Source organism: Hyaena hyaena, unplaced genomic scaffold, assembly GCF_003009895.1.
Source record: "Hyaena hyaena isolate Hyena2069 unplaced genomic scaffold, ASM300989v1 scaffold_315, whole genome shotgun sequence".
In the NCBI taxonomy this organism is placed as follows: Eukaryota; Metazoa; Chordata; class Mammalia; order Carnivora; family Hyaenidae; genus Hyaena; species Hyaena hyaena.
The window spans coordinates 1,431,162-1,444,192 of NW_024080948.1; the positions used below are offsets into that span (position 1 = coordinate 1,431,162).

Here is a 13,031-nt window from a genome sequence, read left to right on the forward strand (position 1 = left end):
CACTTCCATCCAGCCCTCCACCACCCCAAGACTTCTTGTCTTCAAACTACTAGAGTCTAACTATCTTGAGGGCAGCGACTTTGTTGCATGCACTCCCCCTGCCTTGAACAGTGTCTGGCACACAGTAGGTGCTCAGTAAATATTTGTTAAGTTTTGAACGGTAAGTAGATGACTCTAAGGTTTACACCAATCAGTCACTGGAGTCATCTGTAGCTTGTAGCCAATGAATCCTGACATTGTAGGACTGAGAACCTCCTGACAGCAGGAAAGAGACTGAGCATTACTGAACACTATCTCACAGGCTGCCACAAGGCCCATATCTAAGAGGAACAAACACCTATTTCTCAGGAGAGCCCCAGGCACTGCCCTGGAGCTGATTTTGGGCCTGCCAGAGCTGGATGGTTAGGTCTGTTGAGTTCCCTTAATCAAGACGTGGGGTGACCAATGTTCATAGCAGCACTCTCCACAATAGCTAAAACATGGAAAGAGCCTAAGTGTCCATCAACAGATGAATGGATCAAGAAGATGTGGTTTATCTATACCATGGAATACTACATGGCAATGAGAAACAATGAAATCTGGCAAGGGGAGCAACATTGGATGGACCTTGAGGGTGTTATGCTGAGCGAAATAAGTCAGGCAGAGAAGGACAAATATCATATGTTTGCACGTATAGGAGGACTAGGAGGAACTTAACAGAGGACCAACCGGGAGAAGAAGGGGGGAAATGGTGGGGGAAAGGGAGAGAGGCAAACCATGAGAGACTCTTGAATGCTGACAAAAACTGAGGACTGATGGATGTGGGGGGGAGGAGGGATGGGCATGGAGGAGGGCACTTGTGGGGATGAGCACTGGGTGTTATGTGGAAACTAATTTGACAATAAACTATTTGTAAAAAAAAAAAAAAAAAAAAAAAAAGACGTGGGGTGAGAAGCCCCTGAGGCAACTAATGAGAAGCTTACGAATGTCCACTCTGGATTTCCCATACCAATGACACCCAGAAGCTACGCCAGCTACAGGCGGAGAAGGTAGAAGCTGCCAGCAGGTGTTGCCACTAGATTCTTCTTGTGGTGGAAAGAAAGAACTTCTGAGAATAGCCGGACCCATCCTCCATACAAGTCATGAATTTTCAAGCCACTGTGGTCAAGTCTCAATCCTAAGTGTGGCAGCCAGGGAAGATGAGAAATGAGGAGGGAGGCACAGGGCATCAGCAACTTCACAGGTAGGACCTCTGATGATCTGGTCCCACTCCCTTGTTTCACAGATGGGAAAATGAAATCCAGAGTAAGTGGGCAACTTGCCCTACCGTACCCAGAAAGCAATGGCAGTGTTTGTGAACTCAGGTTGATTTTAATGTTAAGAGGTTTAGGAATGGGCATTAGAGAAGGGATCCTTTCAGATTCTGCCAACTGGTATTCAGAATTAAGAACAAACATGCATATATAGGTCCACTTTTTTTTAAAAGTTTATTTTATTTATTTTTGAGAGAGAGAGAGAGAGGCAGTGGGGCAGAGAGAGGGAGAGAGAGAATCCCAAGCAAGCTCTGCACTGTCAGCATGAAGCCCGATGTGGGGCTCAAACCCCTGAGCTGTGAGATCATGACCTGAGCCGAAATCAAGAGTCGGACGCTTAACCGATTGAGCCTCCCAGGAGCCCTAGGTCCACTTTTCTGAAGAAGGTCTATAGTGTTTGTCAGATTCTCTAGGGGGTATACGACTAAAGTAAGGTAGAGAGAATGGAAGAGGCCAGGCCAGGGTCACATGGTGAGTCACAGCAGGCCTGAGGCTACCACCTGTGTCCTAGATCCTTAGTCACTGCCCTATACTTTCTCTCCATGGGAAAGGCCATTTTCTTCAGCGCACCAATGTACCAGATTCGTTCAATAAACCAACGCACCAGGTAGGACTAGTCAGTGGGAAGACCATGGTTTCCAAAAGGTGGAGGCTCTGCTGTCCTGCTGGCATGGACACTAGAACTAGGGAAGGGCATAGAACTACACAAGAACCACTCACTCCTGAGCTGTGCCCAGACGATCCCGGAGTAAGATGAAGGCCACGGATCCATGGCATCCAGAACTGAAACGCATTTCCTTTAAGATGTAGTCTGTTCTTTGGTTCTGACTGTTGATGCACGTCATGTTCAAGTCTTGTATATGTTTCCACAGGCTCCACTGGATACCGTGCTAGCCTTGAAAGAGTCAACTCCCAAAGCAAATGACAGATCGATTGAACACAACAGCAAAGTATGAAAATTAATTGAGATATTTAATAGACAGTGCAAACCATAATTTCATCTGAATATAAATGTATGCACATGTTTCCAATGAGTTATCTATCAGTTATCACAAACAGCAACAAGGACCTTAGAGCTATGTTAGAAAAATGCATATAGCTGGAATTTAACTCTACAATCTCACTTGCTCTCAAGAACACCATCCATTTCAAATCAGTGTCACAAACTCCAAAAGACCAGGGGAGTACGAGTGAGGGGTGGGTAGAGTGGTAAACACAGGGGCCAGTATACAAGTGATGGACAGAAATACAGCTCTCAAAGAACCCAAATCAGATGCATTATTACAGCTAAGGACAAGGAAAAGCCTATGGCTTTAAAAAACGACTCTTCTGCCAGTACCAAACAAGTCTCACAAAGAGATGCGCGACGAGTCAACGGACTTAAAAGGACAGAGGCTACATTTTCAGATCATTTCAACTGCAAATGGTCGACCCTTTCCATTGAGGTTCAGCAGTGGAGTTAGCGTAGTCCAGAAGCTCAATGTTGGATTTGCAAATACAGTTTATTTTACAGAAATTCAACATTATAAACAGCAGGCACCTCCCACCCACCCCTCCCTACCCCCCACCCCCCTCCCCATCCCGCTGGGTGCAGACCATGCTATGCAGAGAGTGAGCAGTGATGCAGCCCTACTGCTTTGGAGGGAGATTCAGGAGCGATGGAACCTGCCTGCACCATGTCCTGCCTGCCCCGCACACGCAAACGCCTGCCCGCTGAACAGGCCACCAGAGTCTGTCTGGGCCCAGCCCGCACTGGACCAGTTAAATGGATCCAGCCCAGTTCTCCAATTCCTTCATGTCATCCTCTTCCTCTTCCTTCTTCTTGGCTGTGTGAAGAGAGAAAGGGCTACTCAGAAGCTGGTGACAGTGCTCTCAACACATTCTGGCTGGGTGCCGGGGCTGTGCCACATCGTGTCTGCAAAACAGCCCTGCCCTTGCACCCAGCCTTACGGCCAGGCTATCAGCAGACCGTTTCTCTGAGCCCGAAAGCTGCAGCATAAAACTCCTGATAACAGGCATACCGGTTCCCAGCACCTCCCCTCTACCAGCACTGGGGCCAGGCCAAACAAGCAGGGTTCTACACTGAGAGTCCGTCAGAATTCAGGCGAGGCTTCAGTCCCAGAGCATTCAAGGAAGAACCCCAGAGATCTAATCCTTGCCAGCACTCCCCCTCCGCATCCACAATCACCTCTCCACACCCACAAGTGCCCCTTAAACAGTGTGTGGACCCCCTCTGCCTGAATCCACCACAGGCTGCTGACTCAACTGAGGGACCATTTCCTCACGTCATGCGGGAGGGTGAGAGGAGAGCAGCCTGGATCACTGCTCCCTGGGCTCTCCCTCCATGCCAAAGCAAACTGCTATATCTTTTCTAGAAGTCTGGTGTGGAATACTTCTATTCAAGGGTAAAAAGTTGAGGAGGGAGGGGGAAGTTTCTTTCCCACAGTGGCTGCCTCTGAGGCCCTAAGTTTTTATAGGTGTGCACAGAACCGGATATTAGACGGAGTAAGAGCTGTCCTGGAATTAAACTCTCACATCCTCTCCCAATGCCTAGAACTTTCTTTTGTTTGGTGACATAGGAAAAATAATTCTGGAATAATGGTTCTCAACTGGGGATGATCCCCCCCATACTCTGCAGGGGACAAAGGCAGTATTGAGACATTTCTGGTTGTCAAACCTTGGCGAGGATAGAGCCCAGGGGTGCTGCGTAAACATCCATAGTGCATAAAACAACCCCTTTCCCCCAACCCAAAGAATTACCTGATTGTGTCAATGGTGTCAAGGTTAAGAAACCCTGTTCTAGAGAAAAACTAGGAAAACATAGGTGATGTCGTCTCTGTGGCCATCAGAACAGATCTTATGTGGTTCTCAATCCTGCGCAAACTCAGGACCCAAACTGAGGCCACCACACGGCAGCAGGGGTATGTCATGACTGGGTAAGAAGTACTCACTGGGTTTTGATGGTAAGGTTATAGAGGGAACATTTGGTAGAGGGACTGTTTCGGGTCCACTGATTTCCAGCAAATTCTTGTCTAGTTCCTCCTGTTCTAGTTCTTCTAATTCTGCCATGAGCTCATCCTGGTAAAAAGAAACACAAGAGTGAGAGAGATGTCCCTGGGAATCCTAGCCCCTGCAGCAGCACGTCTTTCCTGATGGCTCAGGGAACACACACCCCTTCTAAAAAGGGCAGAAGAGAGATGAACTCCAGGTCCACACTTTGTGACTCAAACCCTAAACACGGTTCTACTGGTGAACCTAACTAACACACTAGTGAGCCATTATGGAGTCCATATCCAGTGTCCTGCACTAGCTGTCAGCATTTTGAGAGAAGGGACTGTATATTTTCATTCCTATTGCTTTATCTCAGAACTAGACACACTCAATGAATGTTCAGGAATATTTGCTGAATTGAAATTAACTTGACTAGTCCATCCAATTTCAGTCTGATAACATGAAAACCCTCGTGCTAGGAGCCACAGGTGATGAGCCACAGGCTGAAGTGTCAGCCACCCAGTGGGAATCAGAAAGTACAAAGAGGTCCAGGGGAGAGGACGTCACCTTCAGTGGCCTCAAATCTAATCTAACACAGAATGAAATACTTTCAACAGGGCCTATTATTGTATTTTAAAAACCTAAGAGACTTAAGATCCCAATTGCTATAGCAGAAACCGGCAGGTGGCCAAGTTCCAGACCCATCCCTCAGGGATCAGATATAAATGCTCCTTCCTTGGCTTTATCTTTACCTCAAATCAAGAGTTGCCTGAGGGCAAATCCTGTAACCTTCTCCAGGGAACGGTCACCTCAGCTGCCACAGCTCTGAGCCTCGAGTCCACCACAAAACGTGTAAGGTAATTATTTACTAAAACCAGTTATTGACCTGAAGCCTGCTGAGGAGCCTCTATGAAGGTTCCTTTCCTCAACCTAAACGTCTACACCAAAGAGTGAAAGCGTCTCTCAAAGTTCAGAATTAGGGAGAGTTAATACCATGCCCCGTTTATGTTCAAGTCTCTGGAGGGATGAGAAGCGGTAACTTCCAAAACACACACACACCCTACTGGAGAACCCTCAACAGCACATCGAAAGGTGGCTCGGGTGTCACTGGAGGAGCTCGTGTGAACTGCATGGAACCACTCACCTCATCAAACTCTTCTCCAAATCCTACAGGTTTTGAAATAGCTGTGGAAATCTCTTCCGCAAGTTCTTGCTGGTCAGCAATGTCCTGCATTAACTCATCAACTTTATCGATGTCCCTTCAAACGAGATGGACAGATGTCATATTAGACATTCAGCCTGTGTGAAGAAGGCCTATGAGGCAGGAACAGAAACCCCGCTGCACACAATCTACTTCCTAGCGCTACCCTCTGTACCCCCTATAATTATTCCCTATGAGGAATTACTTCTTTGTCTTTATTGTCTTCCTCCCCCTTTTAAAACAGAGTAGCACAGAATCAAGAGGATGGAAGTGTTCTTAGACATCATGTACTCCAAAACCCTAAGGAAATAAGGCTTAGCAAAGTTAGATGCCACATTCACGATCTCTCATGTAAGCTAGTAATAAACACGTCAAACGAGACTACAGGACTTTAACTCCTAGGCCAATAAGCTCTTCTTCAAGCTCAAGGGCAATTCTAACTCCACACAGGGGGAGATAAAATCACAAATCATAAAATATAGCTGTGCCACTTGACAGTTCCTACCCATCTACTCAACTCCACTTATGAGCCTCCACTAGGCTCCAAAAGAAAGGCAAACATGCAGAATTATTTTCTATATACTATGAATCTTATAAACATACAATTAATCAATATAACAAACATACATATATTTCATTTTTTTTTTTTTAATTTTTTTTTTAAATGTTTTATTTATTTCTAGGAGAGAGAGAGAGAGAGAGACAGCGTGAGCAGGGGAGGGTCAGAGAGAGAGGGAGTCACAGACTCTGAAACAGGCTCCAGGCTCCGAGCTGGCAGTCAGCACAGAGCCCGACGCGGGGCTCGAACCCACGAACTGTGAGATCATGACCTAAGCGAAAGTCGGACGCTTAACCGACTAAGCCACCCAGGCGCCCCACATACATATATTTCAAAGCATGCAGAGTGGTTTACGAAGATGGGCTCTATGCTAGGCATCTTGGAGAACATAGAAATGAAGCGGATATGGGCCTCACTCAGGAAGCCTGGTCTAATGAACATGCAACCTCTGATAATACTTCGCTTATTTTTTTTTCAACGTTTTATTTATTTTTGAGTGAGAGAGACAGAACGCAAGTCAGGAAGGGGCAGAGAGAGAGGGAGACACAGAATCCAAAGCAGGCTCCAGGTTCTGAGCCATCAGCACACAGCCCAATGTGGGGCTCAAACTCAAAAACCATGAGATCATGACCTGAGCCGAAGTCAGACGCTTAACCAACTGAGCCACCCAGGTGCCCTAATACTTCACTTATTTAAAGGCTACTTTTCCTGCAACCTCACATTTCTAGAGCACAGATCAGCAAACTTTTTCCATAAAGGACCAAATAGCAAATATCTTAGAATTTGTGGGCCATACAAACTCTGTCACAAACACTCAACCCTGCTGTATTGCACAAAAGCAGCCATAGACAGTATGTAAATTAATGGGCACAACTGTGTTTCAATAAAACTCTATTTACTAAAATAGGTGGCAGGCCCATTGACTGCATTTTGCCAAACCCTGTTCTGGGACGTGGCTGAGTACCTCCAAGGAAGTAAAAAAGGGCTTCAAATACTCCCTAAATATATGCTCCAAGTCCAAGCACTACAACAAATGCAGAATTTTATTCATGGGATAGGCTCTCATTTGGAGTCTAGTGTTACTCTGGTCTTTAATTACAATTGTAACAAGATTGGTTATCTAGTTTCTTAGGCCACTGTATGTGAGAAGTAGCCACATAGGGAAGGATTGCTGAGGTCAAGAACATCGTTTTTACAGATATATTTTCTAAAGTAATCTTTACACCCAACATGGGGCTCAAACTCACAACCCAGAGATCAAGAGTCACTGACTGAGTCAGCTAGGCACCCCAAGAACATTGTTAATATGATAGCCAAAGACTGAGAACAGGGAGGAAGCCAGAAGATTCCATCAAAAGCAGATGTAAGAACAGAGAGGTCCAAAGCCCTTGGAAGCACCATGTTTTTCAGGACCTCTGGCAGCATCAGGAAAAACCCATGGACACTGATTCTAATTCCAGTTCTATCTAAGCTCATACATAACACAGGGCAAGTCACCTCCCCTCTCTGGGACACAGCTTCCCCACTTTGATACTCAGAGGCCTGGACAAGAGGACTTTCTAAGGACCTTTCTGGCTAGAAACTCTGCTTACCACAATAACCCTGAATTACGTAGAAATACTGTTTCATTCCATGTGATCTGCTTCTATAGGCAACAGGGTATATAATCCATTTTAGGAGTTCCAAAAAGGAATGCAAATTAACACAAATTCACGTGTTTGAATGGGTAAGTTAAGGGGTCGCCCAGGCCAGGTCCTGGGGATTGAGGTATTCCAGGGCCAGCACTGCCCTGACACACAGTGCCCCCAACCCCTCCACCAGCGGGTGATCACGTACATGTTGTCATGGGCAGCCTTCATGGCCTTGGCAGCATAGCCCATGTTCTTGAGCACCTCAGTGTTGGTATTGGCGTTCTCCAGGGCCTCTCGCTGAAACTCAATGGTTGATAGTGTGCCATCGATCTGTGCCAGCTGCTTTTCATACCTCTTCTTGCGCTTCAGTGCTTGGAGGGCCGCTGCATGGGGGAGAAAACAGGGTTTCAGAGAGACTAGACACAGAATATCCTCAAATTCACTTGAGTCTTCTCCCTAATTGTAATAGATGCACCTCAGTTGATGCTTTCACTATAACATAGGGTTAATAATCTCTTCTACACAAAGAGCACATTCAGTTTTCTAAGAAAACTATACAAAATTCACATACTTCAAAATGCAGCAAAGCACACAAGCAAAAGTTCACACTGTGGCACCTCCTCCCCCCAACACATCAAAGCACACAGAGACACCCACATGGAGAATGTGTTTTGAGGCCATACTGCTTTAGGTTCAAACCCCAGCTCACAGACTTAGGTGAGCTATGGTGCCTGCCTGATAGGTTCACTGTGAGGAGTAAATGAGATAAAATATGTAAACACCTAGTACAACATTAAACAGAGCAGACACCCAGAAAACAGCACCTCTAATTATTATAAAGCAGCTTTAAAGTATCATTTTATGATAATTAAATTCTAAGAACAATAAATAATTATTATACTAAATACAGGATCAGTTGGGGTTAAAATGCTCTCTCACACATAGCTGACAACTGTAAAATGATACACTGCTTCTGAAAAACAACATGGCAACCCCTAGCACAGCCATAATGGTGTGCCTGTCCTATGACCCAGTAATTTCCTTCTGGAAATATATTCAACAAAGCAAAAATCCTCATGCCTAAAGATGATTACTATAGCATTCTCTATCATAGGAAACATAACACAACTAAAAGAAAGACAGAACTATCAGGACAAATTGAGAGTCTGACCATTTGGTCAAGTCAATGTCATTGTCTATCTATGCTTCCTGGCTTCTTAAGGCTGTAGAGATCATTTGTTCCTGGATCCAGCCAGGGCAAGCAATTTGACCAAGATGAATTAGCAGTAGAACAGGAGTCAAAAGCACATCTCCGTACTCTCACCCAGGTTTTGTTCCCCTTACTGTCTCCCCTGTTTCCACCAGGGAGTATCTTTACTATACATCTCAGATGGTTATCAAAGCCAGAAAGAAGGTTCAGCACAGACTTAAACAAGGAAGCTGCCCAGCTCTGCCTTGGCCTGGACAGCACTAGCCTTAGACACATGTGCACCCACACACACATGCCCCCCATGTCCCTGAGTTCCAGACACAGCCATCTCTGGTGGGCCCTCAGAGACATGTAACTGTCCCCCTATAGGGCTGTGGTTTCTCCACATGTCACATGAATAGGTCCCATGCTCCTTTCACTCATACTCCCTGTTAGCCTAGGGTTGCATCCTGAAAACCATTTGCCAAGGGAAAATGGCCTTGGCCTGCACGTAAACAGTCCATATTTCCTCTAAAAGTAGCAAATAAAACCACTAGGAAAATTCCATCAGCCAAAGGATAAAGCAGGCTAATGAGAAATGTCAAAAAATCTGAAGAACAATGAAATGTGCCTGTTTAAAAGCTGACAAATGGGGTGCCTGGGTCACTCAGTTGGTTAAATGGCCAGCTTCAGCTCTCAGATCATGATCTCATGGTTCATGAATTCAAGCCCTGCGTCGGTCCCTGTGCTGATAGCTCAGAGCCTGGAGCCTGCTTTGGATTCTCTCTCTCTCTCTGCCCCTCCCCCATTCCTATGTGCATGCTTTCTCTCTCTCTCTAATAAATAAACGTTAAAAAAAAAAAAAAAAGACAAGCCATTCAAGCTGGTATTTCCCTTGATTCCTGTGTAAATGGCCTAGGACTTCAAGAAATCCAATCTCCAGTCATACCCTGGGGGCCTCAAGACTCCTTCCTTAATGAATACCTTCAGCTGCTAATACTAAGTTATACATACTATATAAGTACCTCACAAAATGGCAACCCTTTAAGGTAGAAATGACCACCCTTTTCAGCAGATGAGGAAACTGAAGTTCAAAGAGGTTATGTAACTCAGGTTATCCAATAGTAAGTGGCATAAGAGATTAAGCCAAGTGTGGAACTCCAAAGTCCATACTTTGCCAATCTGTTACACCCACATTTAATGAAAAAGGCAGGATTCTGCCCTGGAGGAGTCATCTAGTCCAGCAAAGAGTGTCAATGAGACCATGGAAACACAGAAGAGGGAGTGCAAATCCAACCATGTTTTTCTTTTGTGTAAAAACCCGTTTCAACAGCTACCTGTGCCCAGAAGACAAAGCTTCCATGTGATTTAATGTAGCCTGTAAGATTCTGCAAGGGACTGGGGTTCTCACGACAGGTCGGGTTCTGGGAGTCCTCTGCCACTGAACATCATGGCCAGGAAGATCTCCTGGTATATAAGTGCTCAGGGCCTGGGGCTGTTTCCTTGTGCCTGTGCTGCCTTTCCACAGAAACTCAAACACACTGTAATCAACAAATGATTCTCAAGCCTTCTTAGACCAATGTCCCACAGATGCCTCTTCCAGGTCCACCTCAGCCATCCCCACCACACACAGAATAGCCCAGCCTATAAAAACGTGTGTGCCATGTTTGTGAGTAAAGTGAACAAGGAGTCTGACCGCCTGCCGTATGGTAAGCAAGCTAGATGGCTGTGGCGGTCCTGTCCACCTTCTTACTTAACCTTCCTAAACCCAGTCATGGAACAGAAATCCCAGATCCATACTAACAAAGAGACTGGGGCTCAGAAAGATGAAGCGACTCCTCCAACTCAGGCTGCTATTAAATGCGGAGGGGAGGGCTCAACCACGGTAAGCATAAACCCCAAGGCCTCTGCTCTTCCCATACAGGCTCAGAATGATGGCAAGTGACACTGGGCCAGTCCTTAAGAATGAATAATGAAATGACCCATCTGCCTTGCTTTTCAGTGTCCTGGGTGTAACAGAAGCCTTAATTTTATATAGTCAGCTACATTCTGATTTTTTCTTTTGGTTTTTTTTTTTCAGTTAAAAAAAAAATTTTTTTTTTTTAATGAATTCTTGTGTTGAGGGCTGACTCTCAAAAGATGGCAGTGAGGGAGCTGCTCTGCTATGTACAAAACCCCTGCCCAGAAAGAAGCATGTCCATGCTTGTCCATGAATGGTTTAGCACCAGGTTCCCCATACATTCTCATTTTTAAAATAACTTTTTAACCTTTATTTAGTTTTGAGAGACAGAGCATGAGTAGGAGAAGAACAGAGAGAGAGGGAGACACAGAATCCAAAGCAGGCTCCAGGCTCTGAGCTGTCAGCACAGAGCCCAAAAAAGGGCTTGAACTCATGAACCATGAGATCATGACCTGAGCCAAAATCACATGCTTAACCTACTGAGCCACCAAGGCTCCACCCACCCCCACATTCTGATTTTTTAAATCATATTTATTTTTTCCCTATTAACAACACAGATTTAGAACTGCTTTAACTTTTTCTCTAATAGATTTTCAATTGGCAGTGACTCCTTATATGCCAATCTTAGATTTCTCTTATCTCTACCCTACTTCTAAAATTCTCGCAACAAACGATCTGAAAGCAAATACCCAAACATACCAGGGAGGTAAGCAAGGCCCCCCGCCATGAATGAAATGTTCACATTTTTCATATTTATAGACCAATATCCAGCACAATGGCTGGTACACAGTAAGTGCTTCACATGTATTAAACGGACTCTAATTTCATCTGTATTTAAAATTTTCATATATTTTATGCAGGGTTCCTCATGTGGGATGCACCCACATTTTATCTCTCGTGTACCTCTGACTCAAAGGAGAAATGATAATGTCTCACTGAAATACTGGCTAAAATGGCCATTTGGCAGGATTCTTTCCCTGCATTCCTCCTGCAGGAACTTCTACAAGCACCTGCCCTTCCCTCCTTTCTCACCAAAGAGCATGTCCTCTCTGAGACTGGAAGAAGGGCCTGAGCAGAGCCTGGCTCTCCGGGGTTCCCTGCTCTGCCTGCAGGGTTCACACAGTCTCTTCCTCTCCATGCAGCAATCTCTCCAGCATAGTGTCTGGCAGAGACAGTTGATTTATTTAGCCCAATATAACTCCTCTGTGTACCTCTCAACCAGTTAAAAACTTCAAAAAAAAGGGATACTCAATTCATTTTCTCCCTTCATATATGGTTCATGAGTAAAGTAATCTTGAAATTAGACCTGGGGGTCACCATTTGGGCTACAAGATGTGTAAACATAAATACAGCACTTAAACCACTCTGTATGTTAGAAACAGTGCAGCAGAGTGGTGAAGTATAACTTAGGGCAAACTAAAGGAGCAAAGTGCCACTCTTTCCTGTATAGTTACATTTAAAAGTAAAATATCACTCATCCCAACCTTATTTTTGACCACAGAAATTTACTTCTTTTTTTCTCCTTTTTCCCCAAATGTTTATTTATTTGGAAAGAGAGAAAGAGAGAGTGTGCACATACATGAGCAGGTGAGGGGCAGAGAGAGAGGGAGAGAGAATCCGAAGCATGTTCTGCAATGTCAGTGCAGAGCCCAACGTGGGGCTTGATCTCACGAATGGCGAGATCATGACCTGAGCCAAAATCAAGAGTCACAGGCTTAACCAAGTGAGCCACCCAGGTGCCCCCAGAAATTTACTTCTATAAGTAGCCAAAGTTTAAAGGGCCAAACCCAATGTTTTACATAAACATATGCTGGCTCTTAATATTCTACTTTGTATGTCTCCAAATTCCTGATGGTTGGGTTAAAAAAAAAAAAAAAAAGTACTGGGTTCTCATTACAAGAAAAAAAAAAACTGTGAGGGGATGATATTAATTTATTGTGGTAATCAGTTTGAGATTATATATACATATGTATCTATATATAATATACATACATTATTATATTATGTATTATATGTATATGTAAATGCAAACATTATGTTATGTATTATATGTATATGTAAACATACATTATATTATGTATATATACGTATTACCATTATGCTGTATACCTAAAACTAATACAATGTTATGTCAATTATATCTCCATAAAACTTGGGGGGGGGAGGAATGGGGAAAAAAAGCACTGGGTTAACAAGGAGTTTATTTAA

General features: G+C 44.5%; 1 protein-coding gene across 2 annotated transcripts in view; it reads right to left on the minus strand.

The window, feature by feature from the left end:
- Positions 1-2,243: 2,243 nt before the first annotated feature.
- CHMP4B (charged multivesicular body protein 4B) overlaps positions 2,244-13,031 on the minus strand; it is a 53,573-nt gene continuing 42,785 nt past the window's right edge. For both annotated transcript variants that reach the window (XM_039248732.1, XM_039248733.1), the window contains exons 2-5: positions 7,880-8,057; positions 5,428-5,542; positions 4,244-4,370; positions 2,244-3,118 (exon numbers count right to left, since the gene is read on the minus strand). In XM_039248732.1, coding sequence (XP_039104663.1) covers positions 3,054-3,118; positions 4,244-4,370; positions 5,428-5,542; positions 7,880-8,057 — 485 coding nt within the window. In that variant the 3' untranslated portion in view covers positions 2,244-3,053. The remainder of the gene's footprint in view (positions 3,119-4,243; positions 4,371-5,427; positions 5,543-7,879; positions 8,058-13,031) is intronic.